The sequence below is a fragment of the Salmo salar genome, chromosome 18 (assembly GCF_965601325.2).
Source record: "Salmo salar chromosome 18, fSalSal1, whole genome shotgun sequence".
In the NCBI taxonomy this organism is placed as follows: domain Eukaryota; kingdom Metazoa; phylum Chordata; class Actinopteri; order Salmoniformes; family Salmonidae; genus Salmo; species Salmo salar.
In genome coordinates, this window is record NC_138308.1 from 382,501 (window position 1) to 402,221 (window position 19,721).

General features: G+C 49.1%; 1 protein-coding gene across 1 annotated transcript in view; it reads right to left on the reverse strand.

The window, feature by feature from the left end:
- The window catches only part of llgl1 (LLGL scribble cell polarity complex component 1), an 81,452-nt gene that overhangs the window by 33,905 nt on the left and 27,826 nt on the right, over nt 1-19,721 (reverse strand). Inside the window, exons 6-11 of the mRNA XM_082965448.1 lie at nt 17,197-17,359; nt 16,453-16,588; nt 14,681-14,735; nt 7,264-7,495; nt 5,496-5,563; nt 4,181-4,349 (exon numbers count right to left, since the gene is read on the reverse strand). Coding sequence (XP_082821574.1) covers nt 4,181-4,349; nt 5,496-5,563; nt 7,264-7,495; nt 14,681-14,735; nt 16,453-16,588; nt 17,197-17,359 — 823 coding nt within the window. The remainder of the gene's footprint in view (nt 1-4,180; nt 4,350-5,495; nt 5,564-7,263; nt 7,496-14,680; nt 14,736-16,452; nt 16,589-17,196; nt 17,360-19,721) is intronic.

The following is a 19,721-nucleotide window of genomic DNA, read 5'->3' on the forward strand; positions in this document are numbered from 1 at the left end:
GGAGGAGGAAGAGGTGAGGAGGAGGTAGAGGAGGTAGAGGAGGAGGTGGTAGAGGAGGAAGAGGAGGAGGAAGAGGAGGTAGAGGAGGAGGTAGAGGAGGTAGAGGAGGAGGAGGAGGTGGAGGAGGAAGAGGAGGTAGAGGAGGAGGTAGAGGAGGAAATGGAGGAGGTGTAGCTTAGAGAGAAGGAATATAATACCGATTGTTTACAGGAAACTCATTCAACAGTTTAAGGTGGGAGGGTGAAATATATTTCTCCAACTCTACAAGCAATACAAGACTCTATTATTACGATGGGAGATTACAATATGGTTTTAAATACCTCTACGGAGCGTAAAGGAAATCGCACTACAAACTATCACTCTCAGGCACTTCGAGAAATCAAGAATATCTATTTACACATCACGTAACAGCCTTGTTCTAACATGGATTAAATACAACATCAGTCTACACACAATACCCCACAACGACTCCATACCCCACAACGACTCCATACCCCACAACGACTCCACACCCCACAACGACTCCACACCCCACAACGACTCCACACCCCACAACGACTCCACACCCCACAACGACTCCACACCCCACAACGACTCCACACCCCCACAACGACTCCACACCCCACAACGACTCCACACCCCCACAACGACTCCATACCCCACAACGACTCCATACCCCCACAACGACTCCACACCCCACAACGACTCCACACCCCACAACGACTCCACACCCCACAACGACTCCACACCCCACAACGACTCCACACCCCACAACGACTCCACACCCCACAACGACTCCACACCCCCACAACGACTCCATACCCCACAACGACTCCACACCCCACAACGACTCCACACCCCACAACGACTCCACACCCCACAACGACTCCACACCCCCACAACGACTCCACACCCCCACAACGACTCCACACCCCCACAACGACTCCATACCCCCACAACGACTCCATACCCCCACAACGACTCCATACCCCACAACGACTCCATACCCCAACAACGACTCCATACCCCACAACGACTCCATACCCCACAACGACTCCATACCCCAACAACGACTCCATACCCCCACAACGACTCCATACCCCACAACGACTCCATACCCCAACAACGACTCCATACCCCACAACGACTCCATACCCCACAATACCCCACAACGACTCCATACCCCATAATGACTCCATACCCCACAACGACTCCATACCCCACAACGACTCCATACCCCACAACGACTCCATACCCCACAATACCCCACAACGACTCCATACCCCACAACGACTCCATACCCCACAACGACTCCATACCCCACAACGACTCCATACCCCACAACGACTCCATACCCCCACAACGACTCCATACCCCCACAACGACTCCATACCCCACAACGACTCCATACCCCACAACGACTCCATACCCCACAACGACTCCATACCCCATACCCCACAACGACTCCATACCCCCACAACGACTCCATACCCCCACAACGACTCCATACCCCACAACGACTCCATACCCCACAACGACTCCATACCCCACAACGACTCCACACCCCACAACGACTCCATACCCCCACAACGACTCCACACCCCACAACGACTCCATACCCCACAACGACTCCATACCCCACAACGACTCCATACCCCACAACGACTCCATACCCCACAACGACTCCATACCCCACAACGACTCCATACCCCACAACGACTCCACTACCCCACAACGACTCCATACCCCATAATGACCCCCACAACGACTCCATACCCCACAACGACTCAATACCCCACAACGACTCCATACCCCCACAATCGACTCCATACCCCACAACGACACCATACCCCACAATGACCCCACAACGACTCCATACCCCACAACGACTCCATACCCCCACAACGACTCCATACCCCACAATGACTCCATACCCCACAACGACTCCATACCCCACAACGACTCCATACCCCCACAACGACTCCATACCCCACAACGACTCCATACCCCACAATGACCCCACAACGACTCCATACCCCCACAACGACTCCATACCCCACAATGACTCCATACCCCACAATGACCCCACAACGACTCCATACCCCACAATGACTCCATACCCCCACAATGACTCCATACCCCCACAATGACTCCATACCCACAATGACCATCCCCACATGACCCACAACGACTCCATACCCCACAACGACATCCATACCCCCACAATGCCCACCCCCACAACGACTCCATACCCCCACAACGACTCCATACCCCCACAACGACTCCATACCCCCACAATGACTCCATACCCCCACAACGACTCCATACCCCACAATGACCCCCACAACGACTCCATACCCCCACAACGACTCCATACCCCCCGACCCTCCCCACAACGACTCCATACCCCACAACGACTCCATACCCCACAACGACTCCATACCCCACAACGCCCCCCCACAATGACTCCATACCCCACAACGACTCCATACCCCACAATGACTCCATACCCCACAATGACTCCATACCCCCACAATGACTCCATACCCCCACAACGACTCCATACCCCACAATGACTCCATACCCCCACAATGACTCCACCCAATACCCCCACAATGACTCCACAACGACTCCATACCCCCACAATGACTCCATACCCCCACAATGACTCCATACCCCACAATGACTCCATACCCCCACAACGACTCCATACCCCACAACGACTCCATACCCAAAGACTCCATACCCACAACGACTCCATACCCCACAATGACTCCATACCCCCACAACGACTCCATACCCCACAACGACTCCATACCCCCACAACGACTCCATACCCCACAACGACTCCATACCCCCACAACGACTCCATACCCCACAACGACTCCATACCCCCACAACGACTCCATACCCCACAACGACTCCATACCCACAACGACACCATACCCCACAATGACTCCATACCCCACAACGACTCCATACCCCACAACGACTCCATACCCCCACAACGACTCCATACCCCCACAACGACTCCATACCCCCACAACGACTCCATACCCCCACAACGACTCCATACCCCCACAACGACTCCATACCCCACAACGACTCCATACCCCACAACGACTCCATACCCCACAACGACTCCATACCCCCACAACGACTCCATACCCCCACAACGACTCCATACCCCCACAACGACTCCATACCCCCACAACGACTCCATACCCCACAACGACTCCATACCCCACAATGACTCCATACCCCCACAACGACTCCATACCCCACAACGACTCCATACCCCCACAACGACTCCATACCCCCACAATCGACTCCATACCCCCACAATGACTCCATACCCCCACAATGACTCCATACCCCACAACGACTCCATACCCCCACAATCGACTCCATACCCCACAACGACTCCATACCCCCACAACGACTCCATACCCCCACAACGACTCCATACCCCCACAACTGACTCCATACCCCACAATGACTCCATACCCCACAACGACTCCATACCCCACAACGACTCCCCCACAACGACTCCATACCCCCACAACGACTCCATACCCCCACAACGACTCCATACCCCACAACGACTCCATACCCCACAACGACTCCATACCCCCACAACGACTCCATACCCCCACAACGACTCCATACCCCACAACGACTCCATACCCCACAACGACTCCATACCCCACAACGACTCCATACCCCACAACGACTCCATACCCCCACAACGACTCCATACCCCACAACGACTCCATACCCCACAACGACTCCATACCCCACAACGACTCCATACCCCCACAATGACTCCATACCCCCACAACGACTCCATACCCCCACAACGACTCCATACCCCCACAACGACTCCATACCCCCACAACGACTCCATACCCCCACAACGACTCCATACCCCCACAACGACTCCATACGCCCACAACGACTCCATACCCCCACAACGACTCCATACCCCCACAACGACTCCATACCCCATAATGACAAAGTGTAAACAGGTTTTTAGAAATGTTTGCAAATTTATAAGAAATGTGTGAGTGCGTGCTTCTGTGTGAGCGTGTGTGTGTGTGTGTGTGTGAGCGTGTGTGTGTGTGGTGTGTGTGTGTGTGTGTGTGTGTGTGTGTGTGTGTGTGTGTGTGTGTGTTCTGACCTTCCTAAAGGGAGGCCACTCCTCCTCTTGCGGTGCCTCGGGGTCGTCGCTAGGGTCCAGGGGGTCGTCGTTAGGGTCGGTATGGAAGACGTTAGCCGTGCTGAGCTTGTAGAGGGGAGTCATAGCAACAGCAGACACATCCCAGAACCGCACCGTACCGTCCTCATGCCTACACACACACACACACACACACACACACACACACACACACACACACGTTACATACAGAGAGACACACACACACACACACACACACACACACACACACACACACACGTTACATACAGAGAGACACACACACACACACACACACACGTTACATACAGAGAGACACACACACACACACACAGACACACACACACACACACACACACACTTCTTTTTAACATAGTGGAGACAGGAGATGCAGTTGAGGTTGGAAGTTTACATACACCTTTGCCAAGTACAAGTAGCTTCTTCCTTGCTGAGCGGCCTTTCAGGTTATGTCGATATAGGACTCGTTTTTTTACTGTGGATATAGATTTCTTTTGTACCTGTTTCCTCCAGCATCTTCACAAGGTCCTTTGCTGTTGTTCTGGGATTGATTTGCACTTTTCGCACCAAAGTACGTTCATCTCTAGGAGACAGAACGCGTCTCCTTCCTGAGCGGTGTGACGGCTGCCTGGTCCCATGGTGTTTATACTGGCGTACTATTGTTTGTACAGATGAACGTGGTACCTTCAGGCGTTTGGAAATCGCTCCCAAGGATGAACCATGACTTGTGGAGGTCAATAATTTATTTTCTGAGGTCTTGGCTGATTTATTTTTAATTTTTCCAATATTGTCAAGCAAAGAGGCACTGAGTTTGAAGGTAGGCCTTGAAATACATCCACAGGTATATCTCCAATTAACTCAAATTCTGTCAATTAGCCTATCAGAAGCTTTTAAAGCCATGACATCGTTTTCTGGAATTTTCCAAGCTGTTTAAAGGCACCAGTCAACTTAGTGGATGTAAACTTCTGACCCACTGGAATTGTGATACAGTGAATTATAAGTGAAATAATCTGTCTGTAAACAATTGTTGGAAAAATGACCTGTGTCACGCACAAAGTAGATGTCCTAACCGACTTGCCCAAAACTATATAGTTTGTTAACAAGAAATTTGTGGAGTGGTTGAAAAAACGAGTTTTAAATGACTCCCAACCTAAAGTGGATGTAAACTTCCGATTTCAAATGTACACACCTCTTCTAACATCGTGGAGAGACAGTAAGAAGACCCTGTGTGTGTGTGTGTGTGTGTGTGTGTGTGTGTGTGTGTGTGTGTGTGTGTGTTTACCCCGTCAGCAACAACTCCTGTTGTCTGGGCGTGGGCGCTAGATTCTTCCCTCCACATATCGGCCAACTCTACACACACACACACACACACACACACACACACACACACACACACACACACACACACACACACACCCCTTTAGGTTAGATGGCTGATACACACATTGCAGCAGAGAGACTAAATGTGAGAATAAAGGCCTCATTCATCCAGCTGTGAAGGCCTGTCCCCCTCTGACGGCCTGTCCCCTCTGACGGCCTGTCCCCCTCTGACGGCCTGTCCCCCTCTGACGGCCTGTCCCCCTCTGACGGCCTGTCCCCCTCTGACGGCCTGTCCCCCTCTGACGGCCTGTCCCCCTCTGACGGCCTGTCCCCCTCTGACGGCCTGTCCCCCTCTGACGGCCTGTCCCCTCTGACGGCCTGTCCCCTCTGACGGCCTGTCCCCTCTGACGGCCTGTCCCCTCTGACGGCCTGTCCCCTCTGACGGCCTGTCCCCTCTGACGGCCTGTCCCCTCTGTCGGCCTGTCCCCCTCTGTCGGCCTGTCCCCCTCTGTCGGCCTGTCCCCCTCTGACGGCCTGTCCCCCTCTGTACGGCCTGTCCCCTCTGACGGCCTGTCCCCTCTGACGGCCTGTCCCCTCTGACGGCCTGTCCCCCTCTGACGGCCTGTCCCCCTCTGACGGCCTGTCCCCCTCTGACGGCCTGTCCCCTCGGACGGCCTGTCCCCCTCTGACGGCCTGTCCCCTCTGAAGGCCTGTCCCCCTCTGACGGCCTGTCCCCTCTGACGGCCTGTCCCTCTGACCCCTCTGTTCTAGTGCCCTCTGACCCTCTCTGGCAGTGCCAGGCAGGCTGGTATGATATACGACAACAACAGCTGGTACTGGCTGCAAAGCCTTTAACTGTGGACATCTGCAGCTAAGCTAACAACGCTAATACGGACTAACCTGCACGCTAAGCTAACAATGCTTATACAGGCTAACCTGCTGCTAAGCTAACAATGCTTATACAGGCTAACCTGCTGCTAAGCTAACAACGCTAATACAGGCTAACCTGCTGCTAAGCTAACAACGCTAATACAGGCTAACCTGCTGCTAAGCTAACAACGCTAATACAGGCTAACCTGCTGCTAAGCTAACAACGCTAATACAGGCTAACCTGCTGCTAAGCTAACAACGCTAATACAGGCTAACCTGCTGCTAAGCTAACAACGCTAATACAGGCTAACCTGCTGCTAAGCTAACAACGCTAATACAGGCTAACCTGCTGCTAAGCTAACAACGCTAATACAGGCTAACCTGCACGCTAAGCTAACAACGCTAATACAGACTAACCTGCTGCTAAGCTAAGAAGGACTTGCTAACCCAGTGAGCAGATACACCTTGGCCATATTCATTACTGCACACAGTAACAAAACATTTTGCAACGGAAAACAAAACACAGGTGTTCTCACCTACCCCAACCAGTGTGTGTGTGTGTGTGTGTGTGTGTGTGTGTGTGTAACAGGGACGTGTGTGTGTGAGACAGGGACGTGTGTGTGTGTGTGTGTGTGTGTGTGTGTGAGACAGGGACGTGTGTGTGTGAGACAGGGACGTGTGTGTGTGTGTGTGTGTGTGTGTGTGTGTGTGTGTGTGTGTGTAACAGGGACGTGTGTGTGTGAGACAGGGACGTGTGTGTGTGTGTGTGTAACAGGGACGTGTGTGTGTGTGTGTGTGTGTGTGTGTAACAGGGACGTGTGTGTGTGTGTGTGTGTGTGTGTGTGTGTGTATATATCCACCCCGTGTGCGTGTTGAGTGCCCTGGCTGTTCCCAGCGGCGGCCAGGCGGTCCCAGAGCTTGCCGGGGACGTCGTCCAGGTGACAGGATGTGGTGATGGCGGAGGAGTGGAGCGGGGCCAGGTAGGGAGGAGGGACAGAGGGCCACCCGGTGGTCAGGAGGTCTATTACAACCAGCTCCTCTTCTAGTAAAACCACTAGGGCTGTAGGATCATCATAGTCTGGGAGAGGAAATACACATTATTAATACAGGGGGGGGGATCCAGGTAGAGAGGAGGGACAGAGGGCCACCTAGTGGTCAGGAGGTCTGGGAGAGGAAATACACATTATTAATACAGGGGGGGGGATCCAGTAGAGAGGAGGGACAGAGGGCCACCTAGTGGTCAGGAGGTCTGGGAGAGGAAATACACATTATTAATACAGGGGGGGGGGTCCAGGTAGAGAGGAGGGACAGAGGGCCACCTGGTGGTCAGGAGGTCTGGGAGAGGAAATACACATTATTAATACAGGGGGGGGGATCCAGGTAGAGAGGAGGGACAGAGGGCCACCCGGTGGTCTGGAGGTCTATTACAACCAGCTCCTCTTCTAGTAAAACCACTAGGGCTGAAGGATCATCATAGTCTGGGAGAGGAAATACACATTATTAATACAGGGGGGGAGGGACAGAGGGCCACCCGGTGGTCAGGAGGTCTGGGAGAGGAAATACACATTATTAATACAGGGGGGGGGGGATCCAGGTAGAGAGGAGGGACAGAGGGCCACCTGGTGGTCAGGAGGTCTGGGAGAGGAAATACACATTATTAATACAGGGGGGGGGATCCAGGTAGAGAGGAGGGACAGAGGGCCACCTAGTGGTCAGGAGGTCTGGGAGAGGAAATACACATTATTAATACAGGGGGGGGGGATCCAGGTAGCCGAGCGACGAGGAGCGCTGGGACAATCCCAGAGCAGACTAGGTGAATAATTGGTGGATGTGCCCTTGCGCAAGGCACTTAACCCTAATTGTGTCTGTAAGTCGCTCTGGATAAGTGAGTGTAACCGATGTGAAAATGGCTAGCTAGTTAGCGGTGGTGCGCAGCTAATAGCGTTTTTAAAAATCGGGTGACGTCACTCGCTCTGAGACCTTGAAGTAGGGTTCCCCTTTGCTCTGCAAAGGGCCGCGGATTTTTGTGGCGCGATGGGTAACGATGCTTCGTGGGGTGTCAGTTGTTGATGTGTGCAGAGGGTCCCTGGTTCGAGCCCGGGACGTCTCTCTCTCTCTCTCTCTCTCTCTTTCTCTCTCTCACCGTGCTCCAGGTCAGTGGTCTGTCTCTCACCGTGCTCCAGGTCAGTGGTCTGTCTCTCACCGTGCTCCAGGTCAGTGGTCTGTCTCTCACCGTGCTCCAGGTCAGTGGTCTGTCTCTCACCGTGCTCCAGGTCAGTGGTCTGTCTCTCACCGTGCTCCAGGTCAGTGGTCTGTCTCTCACCGTGCTCCAGGTCAGTGGTCTGTCTCTCACCGTGCTCCAGGTCAGTGGTCTGTCTCTCACCGTGCTCCAGGTCAGTGGTGCTGTCTCTCACCGTGCTCCAGGTCAGTGGTCTGTCTCTCACCGTGCTCCAGGTCAGTGGTCTGTCTCTCACCGTGCTCCAGGTCAGTGGTCTGTCTCTCACCGTGCTCCAGGTCAGTGCTCCGTCTGTCTCTCACCGTGCTCCAGGTCAGTCTCTCACCGTGCTCCAGGTCTGTCTCTCACCGTGCTCCAGGTCAGTGGTCTGTCTCTCACCGTGCTCCAGGTCAGTCTCTCACCGTGCTCCAGGTCAGTGGTCTGTCTCTCACCGTGCTCCAGGTCAGTGGTCAGTCTGTCTCTCACCGTGCTCCAGGTCAGTGGTCTGTCTCTCACCGTGCTCCAGGTCAGTGGTCAGTCTGTCTCTCACCGTGCTCCAGGTCAGTGGTCAGTCTCTCACCGTGCTCCAGTCTGTCTCTCACCGTGCTCCAGGTCAGTGGTCAGTCTCTCACCGTGCTCCAGGTCTGTCTCTCACCGTGCTCCAGGTCAGTGGTCAGTCTGTCTCTCACCGGATAGTAGATAGTGTTAGTAGATAGTGATAGTAGATAGTGTTAGTAGATAGTGATAGTGATAGTAGAGAGTGATAGTAGAGAGTGATAGTAGAGCGTGATAGTAGAGAGGTGATAGTGATAGTGATAGTAGATAGTGATAGTAGAGAGTGATAGTAGAGAGTGATAGTAGAGAGTGATAGTAGATAGTGATAGTAGATAGTGATAGTAGATAGTGATAGTAGATAGTGATAGTAGATAGTAGAGAGTGTTAGTAGAGAGTGATAGTAGATAGTGATAGTGTTAGTAGAGAGTGTTAGTAGATAGTGATAGTAGATAGTGATAGTAGATAGTGGAGAGTGATAGTAGAGAGTGATAGTAGAGAGTGATAGTAGAGAGTGATAGTAGAGAGTGATAGTGATAGTGATAGTAGATAGTGATAGTAGAGAGTGATAGTAGAGAGTGATAGTAGAGAGTGATAGTAGATAGTGATAGTAGATAGTGATAGTAGATAGTGTTAATAGATAGTGATAGTGTTAGTAGAGAGTGTTAGTAGATAGTGTAGTAGATAGTGATAGTAGATAGTGATAGTAGATAGTGATAGTGATAGTAGATAGTGATAGTAGAGAGTGATAGTAGATAGTGATAGTAGATAGTGATAGTAGATAGTAGAGAGTGTTAGTAGATAGTGATAGTGATAGTAGAGAGTGATAGTAGATAGTGATAGTAGATAGTGATAGTAGATAGTAGAGAGTGTTAGTAGAGAGTGATAGTAGATAGTGATAGTGTTAGTAGAGAGTGTTAGTAGATAGTGATAGTAGATAGTGATAGTAGATAGTGGAGAGTGATAGTAGATAGTGATAGTAGAGAGTGATAGTAGAGAGTGATAGTAGAGAGTGATAGTAGAGAGTAGATAGTGATAGTAGATAGTGATAGTAGATAGTGATAGTAGATAGTAGATAGTGATAGTAGATAGTGATAGTGATAGTAGAGAGTGATAGTAGAGAGTGATAGTAGAGAGTGATAGTAGATAGTGATAGTAGATAGTAGAGAGTGATAGTAGAGAGTGATAGTAGAGAGTGATAGTAGATAGTGATAGTAGATAGTGATAGTAGAGAGTGTTAGTAGATAGTGATAGTAGATAGTGATAGTAGATAGTGTTAGTAGATAGTGATAGTAGAGAGTGATAGTAGAGAGTGATAGTGATAGTAGATAGTGATAGTAGATAGTGATAGTAGATAGTGATAGTAGAGAGTGATAGTAGAGAGTGATAGTAGAGAGTGATAGTAGATAGTGATAGTGTTAGTAGAGAGTGTTAGTAGATAGTGATAGTACATAGTGTAAGTAGATAGTGGAGAGTGATAGTAGATAGTAGATAGTGATAGTAGATAGTGATAGTAGATAGTGTAGTAGATAGTGAGAGTGTAGTAGATAGTGGAGAGTGATAGTATAGTAGTAGTGATAGTGTAGTAGAGAGTGATAGTAGAGAGTGATAGTAGATAGTGAGAGTGATAGTAGAGAGTGATAGTAGAGAGTGATAGTAGAGAGTGATAGTAGATAGTGATAGTAGAGAGTGATAGTGATAGTAGATAGTGATAGTAGATAGTAGAGAGTGATAGTAGATAGTAGAGAGTGATAGTAGAGAGTGTTAGTAGAGAGTGTTAGTAGAGAGTGTTAGTAGATAGTGATAGTAGAGAGTGATAGTGATAGTAGATAGTGATAGTAGAGAGTGATAGTAGAGAGTGATAGTAGAGAGTGATAGTAGAGAGTGATAGTAGAGAGTGATAGTGATAGTGATAGTAGAGAGTGATAGTAGAGAGTGATAGTAGAGAGTGATAGTAGAGAGTGATAGTAGAGAGTGATAGTAGGTAGTGATAGTAGATAGTGATAGTAGATAGTGATAGTAGATAGTGTTAGTAGATAGTGATAGTGTTAGTAGATAGTGTTAGTAGATAGTGTTAGTAGATAGTAGATAGTGATAGTAGAGAGTGATAGTAGAGAGTGATAGTGATAGTAGATAGTGATAGTAGATAGTGATAGTAGATAGTGATAGTAGATAGTAGAGAGTGTTAGTAGAGAGTGTTAGTAGATAGTGATAGTGATAGTAGAGAGTGATAGTAGAGAGTGATAGTAGATAGTGATAGTAGATAGTGATAGTAGATAGTAGAGAGTGTTAGTAGAGAGTGATAGTAGATAGTGATAGTGTTAGTAGAGAGTGTTAGTAGATAGTGATAGTAGATAGTGATAGTAGATAGTGGAGAGTGATAGTAGAGAGTGATAGTAGAGAGTGATAGTAGAGAGTGATAGTAGAGAGTAGATAGTGATAGTAGATAGTGATAGTAGAGAGTGATAGTAGATAGTAGATAGTGATAGTAGATAGTGATAGTGATAGTAGAGAGTGATAGTAGAGAGTGATAGTAGAGAGTGATAGTAGAGAGTGATAGTAGAGAGTGATAGTAGAGAGTGATAGTAGATAGTGATAGTAGATAGTGATATAGTAGATAGTAGAGAGTGATAGTAGAGAGTGATAGTAGAGAGTGATAGTGATAGTGTAGTGATAGTGATAGTAGAGAGTGTTAGTAGATAGTGTTAGTAGATAGTAGATAGTAGATAGTGATTAGTAGATAGTGTATAGTAGATAGTGTAGGATAGTAGAGAGTGATAGTAGAGAGTGATAGTGATAGTAGATAGTGATAGTAGATAGTGATAGTAGATAGTGATAGTAGAGAGTGATAGTAGATAGTGATAGTAGATAGTGTTAGTAGATAGTGATAGTGTTAGTAGAGAGTGATAGTACATAGTGTAAGTAGATAGTGGAGAGTGATAGTAGATAGTAGATAGTGATAGTAGATAGTGATAGTAGATAGTGATAGTAGATAGTGATAGTAGATAGTGATAGTAGATAGTGATAGTGATAGTAGATAGTGATAGTAGATAGTAGATAGTGATAGTAGATAGTGATAGTAGATTAGTAGAGAGTGATAGTAGATAGTGATAGTAGATAGTGATAGTAGATAGTGATAGTAGAGAGTGATAGTGATAGTAGATAGTGATAGTAGATAGTAGAGAGTGATGTAGATAGTGATAGTAGAGAGTGATAGTAGAGAGTGTTAGTAGAGAGTGTTAGTAGATAGTGATAGTAGAGAGTGATAGTAGAGAGTAGATAGTGATAGTAGATAGTGATAGTAGAGAGTGATAGTAGAGAGTGATAGTAGAGAGTGATAGTAGAGAGTGATAGTAGATAGTGATAGTAGATAGTAGAGAGTGATAGTAGAGAGTGATAGTAGAGAGTGATAGTAGAGAGTGATAGTAGAGAGGTGATAGTAGATAGTGATAGTAGATAGTGATAGTAGATAGTGATAGTAGAGAGTGATAGTAGAGAGTGATAGTAGAGAGTGATAGTAGATAGTGATAGTAGATAGTAGATAGTGATAGTAGATAGTGATAGTAGATAGTGTAGTAGATAGTGATAGTAGATAGTGATAGTAGAGAGTGATAGTAGAGAGTGATAGTGATAGTAGATAGTGATAGTAGATAGTGATAGTAGATAGTGATAGTAGATAGTGATAGTAGATAGTGATAGTAGATAGTGATAGTAGATAGTGATAGTAGAGAGTGATAGTAGATAGTGATAGTAGATAGTGATAGTGATAGTAGATAGTGATAGTAGAGAGTGATAGTAGAGAGTGATAGTAGATAGTGATAGTGATAGTAGAGAGTGATAGTAGATAGTGATAGTAGATAGTGATAGTAGATAGTGATAGTAGAAGTGATAGTAGAGAGTGATAGTAGAGAGTAGATAGTGATAGTAGATAGTGATAGTAGATAGTAGATAGTGATAGTAGAGAGTGATAGTAGATAGTAGATAGTGATAGTAGATAGTGATAGTAGAGAGTGATAGTAGAGAGTGATAGTAGATAGTGATAGTAGATAGTGTTAGTAGATAGTAGAGAGTGATAGTAGATGAGTAGATAGTGATAGTAGATAGTGATAGTAGAGAGTGATAGTAGATAGTGATAGTAGATAGTGATAGTAGATAGTGATAGTAGATAGTAGATAGTAGAGAGTGATAGTAGAGAGTGATAGTGATAGTAGATAGTGATAGTAGATAGTGATAGTAGATAGTGATAGTAGAGAGTGATAGTAGATAGTGATAGTAGAGAGTGATAGTAGAGAGTGATAGTAGATAGTGATAGTAGATAGTGATAAGTAGATAGTGGAGAGTGATAGTAGATAGTGATAGTAGATAGTAGATAGTGATAGTAGATAGTGATAGTAGATAGTAGATAGTAGATAGTGATAGTAGATAGTAGATAGTGATAGTAGATAGTGATAGTAGATAGTGATAGTAGATAGTAGAGAGTGATAGTAGATAGTGATAGTAGATAGTGATAGTAGATAGTGATAGTAGATAGTGATAGTAGATAGTGATAGTAGATAGTGATAGTAGAGAGTGATAGTGATAGTAGATAGTGATAGTAGATAGTAGAGTGTGATGGTAGATAGTGATAGTAGAGAGTGATAGTAGATAGTGATAGTAGATAGTGATAGTAGATAGTGATAGTAGATAGTGATAGTAGATAGTAGATAGTGATAGTAGATAGTGATAGTAGATAGTGATAGTAGATAGTGATAGTAGATAGTGATAGTAGATAGTGATAGTGATAGTAGATAGTGATAGTAGATAGTAGATAGTGATAGTAGATAGTGATAGTAGATAGTGATAGTAGATAGTGATAGTAGATAGTGATAGTAGATAGTGATAGTAGATAGTGATAGTAGAGAGTGATAGTAGATAGTGATAGTAGATAGTAGATAGTGATAGTAGATAGTGATAGTAGAGAGTGATAGTAGATAGTGATAGTAGATAGTGATAGTAGATAGTAGATAGTGATAGTAGATAGTGATAGTAGATAGTGATAGTAGATAGTGATAGTAGATAGTGATAGTAGATAGTGATAGTAGATAGTGATAGTAGATAGTAGATAGTAGATAGTAGATAGTGATAGTAGATAGTGATAGTAGATAGTGATAGTAGATAGTGATAGTAGATAGTAGATAGTAGATAGTAGATAGTAGATAGTGATAGTAGATAGTGATAGTAGATAGTGATAGTAGATAGTGATAGTAGATAGTGATAGTGATAGTGATAGTAGATAGTGATAGTAGATAGTGATAGTAGATAGATAGTGATAGTAGATAGTAGAGTAGTGATAGTAGATAGTGATAGTAGATAGTGATAGTAGATAGTGATAGTAGATAGTAGATAGTGATAGTAGATAGTGATAGTAGATAGTAGATAGTGATAGTAGATAGTGATAGTAGATAGTGATAGTGATAGTGATAGTAGATAGTGATAGTAGATAGTGATAGTGTATTAGTAGTGATCCTCACCCTGACTGAGTCGTCCTCCATAAGATCTTGTTGATGGCTTTACAAGGGAACGGACCTGAGACACAACGAGACAGAAGGAGATAATGAGGTCACCAAATGGGGGTGTAGGGGTTAGGGGGTGGTGTGTGTAGGGGTTAGGGGGTGGTGTGTGTAGGGGTTAGGGGGTGGTGTGTGTAGGGGTTAGGGGGTGGTGTGTGTAGGGGTTAGGGGGTGGTGTGTGTAGGGGGTGGTGTGTGTAGGGGGTGGTGTGTGTAGGGGTTAGGGGGTGGTGTGTGTAGGGGTTAGGGGGTGGTGTGTGTAGGGGTTAGGGGGTGGTGTGTGTAGGGGGTGGTGTGTAGGGGTTAGGGGGTGGTGTGTGTAGGGGTTAGGGGGTGGTGTGTGTAGGGGGTGGTGTGTGTAGGGGTTAGGGGGTGGTGTGTGTAGGGGGTGGTGTGTGTAGGGGTTAGGGGGTGGTGTGTGTAGGGGGTGGTGTGTGTAGGGGTTAGGGGGTGGTGTGTGTAGGGGTTAGGGGGTGGTGTGTGTAGGTGTTAGGGGGTGGTGTGTAGGGGTTAGGGGGTGGTGTGTGTAGGGGTTAGGGGGTGGTGTGTGTAGGGGTTAGGGGGTGGTGTGTGTAGGGGTTAGGGGGTGGTGTGTGTAGGGGGTGGTGTGTGTAGGGGTTAGGGGGTGGTGTGTGTAGGGGGTGGTGTGTGTAGGGGGTGGTGTGTGTAGGGGGGGTGTGTGTGGGGTAGGGGTTAGGGGGTGGTGTGTGTAGGGGTTAGGGGGTGGTGTGTGTAGGGGGTGTAGGGGGTGGTGTGTGTAGGGTTAGGGGTGGTGTGTGTAGGGGTTAGGGGGTGGTGTGTGTAGGGGTTAGGGGGTGGTGTGTGTAGGGGGTGGTGTGTGTAGGGGGTGGTGTGTGTAGGGGGTGGTGTGTGTAGGGGGTGGTGTGTGTAGGGGGTGGTGTGTGTAGGGGTTAGGGGGTGGTGTGTGTAGGGGTTAGGGGGTGGTGTGTGTAGGGGTTAGGGGGTGGTGTGTGTAGGGGGTGGTGTGTGTAGGGGGTGGTGTGTGTAGGGGGTGGTGTGTGTAGGGGGTGGTGTGTGTAGGGTTAGGGGGTGGTGTGTGTAGGGGGTGGTGTGTGTAGGGGTTAGGGGGTGGTGTGTGTAGGGGGTGGTGTGTGTGGGTAGGGGGTGGTGTGTGTAGGGGGTGGTGTGTGTAGGGGTTAGGGGGTGGTGTGTGTAGGGGTTAGGGGGTGGTGTGTGTAGGGGTTAGGGGGTGGTGTGTGTAGGGGTTAGGGGGTGGTGTGTGTAGGGGGGGTGGTGTGTGTAGGGGTTAGGGGGTGGTGTGTAGGGGTTAGGGGGTGGTGTGTGTAGGGGGTGGTGTGTGTAGGGGGTGGTGTGTGTAGGGGGTGGTGTGTGTAGGGGTTAGGGGGTGGTGTGTGTAGGGGTTAGGGGGTGGTGTGTGTAGGGGGTGGTAGGGTGGTGGTGTGTGTAGGGGGTGGTGTGTGTAGGGGTTAGGGGGTGGTGTGTGTAGGGGGTGGTGTGTGTAGGGGTTAGGGGGTGGTGTGTGTAGGGGTTAGGGGGTGGTGTGTGTAGGGGGTGGTGTGTGTAGGGGTTAGGGGGTGGTGTGTGTAGGGGGTGGTGTGTGTAGGGGTTAGGGGGTGGTGTGTGTAGGGGGTGGTGTGTGTAGGGGTTAGGGGGTGGTGTGTGTAGGGGTTAGGGGGTGGTGTGTGTAGGGGTGGTGTGTGTGTGTGTGTGTGTGTGTGTGTGTGTGTGTGTGTGTGTGTGTGTGTGTCTAACCGTAGGGGATGGACGAGGACACAGGCTGGTGTGTGTAGGTGTTACCAACGGCAACGGCCCACACGCTGTACCCCCCGTCGCTATGGGAACTGACGAAGGAGCGACCGGAACGCTCCCATACCAGAGACTCCAGCTGCTGCACACACACACACACACACACACACACACACACACACACACACACACACACACACACACACACACACACACACACACACACACACACACACACACACACACACACACACACACACAACCCAAACAAACAACACAACAAACACACAACAAACACAGTATTTAGCCTTTTGTCGGCAAAATAAGGAGCAAACAAACTTCCATGAACAATGGAAGGAGAGACAGACAGGCTAGACAGGAAGACAGACAGGCTAGACAGGAAGACAGACAGGCTAGACAGGAAGACAGACAGGCTAGACAGGAAGACAGGCTAGACAGAGAGACAGACAGGCTAGACAGGGAGACAGACAGGCTAGACAGACAGGCTAGACAGAGAGACAGACAGGCTAGACAGGAAGACAGACAGGCTAGACAGGAAGACAGACAGGCTAGACAGGAAGACAGACAGGCTAGACAGAGAGACAGACAGGCTAGACAGAGAGACAGACAGGCTAGACAGAGAGACAGACAGGCTAGACAGAGAGACAGACAGGCTAGACAGAGAGACAGACAGGCTAGACAGAGAGACAGACAGAGCTGTAGTTGTATTTTCGTCCAGTTTATATTTACCTGTTTTCCCAGGAACAGGTGTTCTGCGTTGCGGGTGCTGAGATCCCATAGGACGACCAGGCCTCTGCTGTAGCCAATCAGAATCTTCCCTGGCTGCTGGGGGTGTTCCTGTAACGACTCCACCGGTCCCAGAGACTTCCCACACCTGTAGTCCTCAGGTACGCTGAAAAACACCATTACCCATCAGCCACCTGTAGTCCTCAGGTACGCTGAAAAACACCACTACCCATCAGCCACCTGTAGTCCTCAGGTACGCTGAAAAACACCACTACCCATCAGCCACCTGTAGTCCTCAGGTACGCTGAAAAACACCATTACCCATCAGCCACCTGTAGTCCTCAGGTACGCTGAAAAACACCATTACCCATCAGCCACCTGTAGTCCTCAGGTACGCTGAAAAACACCATTACCCATCAGCCACCTGTAGTCCTCAGGTACGCTGAAAAACACCACTACCCATCAGTCACCTGTAGTCCTCAGGTACGCTGAAAAACACCATTACCCATCAGCCACCTGTAGTCCTGAGGTACGCTGAAAAACACCATTACCCATCAGCCACCTGTAGTCCTGAGGTACGCTGAAAAACACCATTACCCATCAGCCACCTGTAGTCCTGAGGTATGCTGAAAAACACCATTACCCATCAGCCACCTGTAGTCCTCAGGTACGCTGAAAAACACCATTACCCATCAGCCACCTGTAGTCCTCAGGTACGCTGAAAAACACCATTACCCATCAGCCACCTGTAGTCCTGAGGTACGCTGAAAAACACCATTACCCATCAGCCACCTGTAGTCCTGAGGTACGCTGAAAAACACCATTACCCATCAGCCACCTGTAGTCCTCAGGCACGCTGAAAAACACCATTACCCATCAGCCACCTGTAGTCCTCAGGTACGCTGAAAAACACCATTACCCATCAGCCACCTGTAGTCCTGAGGTACGCTGAAAAACACCATCAGCCACCTGTAGTCCTCAGGTACACTGAAAAACACCATTACCCATCAGCCACCTGTAGTCCTCAGGTACGCTGAAAAACACCAACAGTCATCACGCAGACAATCAGCACACATCAGCCAATGAAAAGTGACAGCAGTTTGGGCAGAACCCCCCCAGAGTGGGACTGGGCCCCTCTCCACACAGGGACTGAGGAGAGAAGTGTAGTGTTTCAGATGAGGCAGAACCCCCCCCAGAGTGGGACTGGGCCCCTCTCCACACAGGGACTGAGGAGAGAAGTGTAGTGTTTCAGATGAGGCAGAACCCCCCCCAGAGTGGGACTGGACCCCTCTCCACACAGGGACTGAGGAGAGAAGTGTAGTGTTTCAGATGAGGCAGAACCCCCCCCAGAGTGGGACTGGGCCCCTCTCCACACAGGGACTGAGGGGAGAAGTGTAGTGTTTCAGATGAGGCAGAACCCCCCCCAGAGTGGGACTGGGCCCCTCTCCACACAGGGACTGAGGAGAGAAGTGTAGTGTTTCAGATGAGGCAGAACCCCCCCCAGAGTGGGACTGGACCCCTCTCCACACAGGGACTGAGGAGAGAAGTGTAGTGTTTCAGATGAGGCAGAACCCCCCCCAGAGTGGGACTGGGCCCCTCTCCACACAGGGACTGAGGGGAGAAGTGTAGTGTTTCAGATGAGGCAGAACCCCCCCCAGAGTGGGACTGGGCCCCTCTCCACACAGGGACTGAGGAGAGAAGTGTAGTGTTTCAGATGAGGCAGAACCACCCCAGAGTGGGACTGGGCCCCTCTCCACACAGGGACTGAGGGGAGAAGTGTAGTGTTTCAGATGAGGCAGAACCACCCCAGAGTGGGACTGGGCCCCTCTCCACACAGGGACTGAGGGGAGAAGTGTAGTGTTTCAGATGAGGCAGAACCCCCCCAGAGTGGGACTGGGCCCCTGTCCACACAGGGACTGAGGAGAGAAGTGTAGTGTTTCAGATGAGGCAGAACCCCCCCAGAGTGGGACTGGGCCCCTGTCCACACAGGGACTGAGGAGAGAAGTGTAGTGTTTCAGATGAGGCAGAACCCCCCCAGAGTGGGACTGGGCCCCTGTCCACACAGGGACTGAGGAGAGAAGTGTAGTGTTTCAGATGAGGCAGAACCCCCCCCAGAGTGGGACTGGACCCCTCTCCACACAGGGACTGAGGAGAGAAGTGTAGTGTTTCAGATGAGGCAGAACCCCCCCAGAGTGGGACTGGACCCCTCTCCACACAGGGACTGAGGAGAGAAGTGTAGTGTTTCAGATGAGGCAGAACCCCCCCAGAGTGGGACTGGGCCCCTCTCCACACAGGGACTGAGGAGAGAAGTGTAGTGTTTCAGATGAGGCAGAACCCCTCCAGAGTGGGACTGGACCCCTCTCCACACAGGGACTGAGGAGAGAAGTGTAGTGTTTCAGATGAGGCAGAACCCCCCCAGAGTGGGACTGGACCCCTCTCCACACAGGGACTGAGGAGAGAAGTGTAGTGTTTCAGATGAGGCAGAACCCCCCCCAGAGTGGGACTGGGCCCCTCTCCACACAGGGACT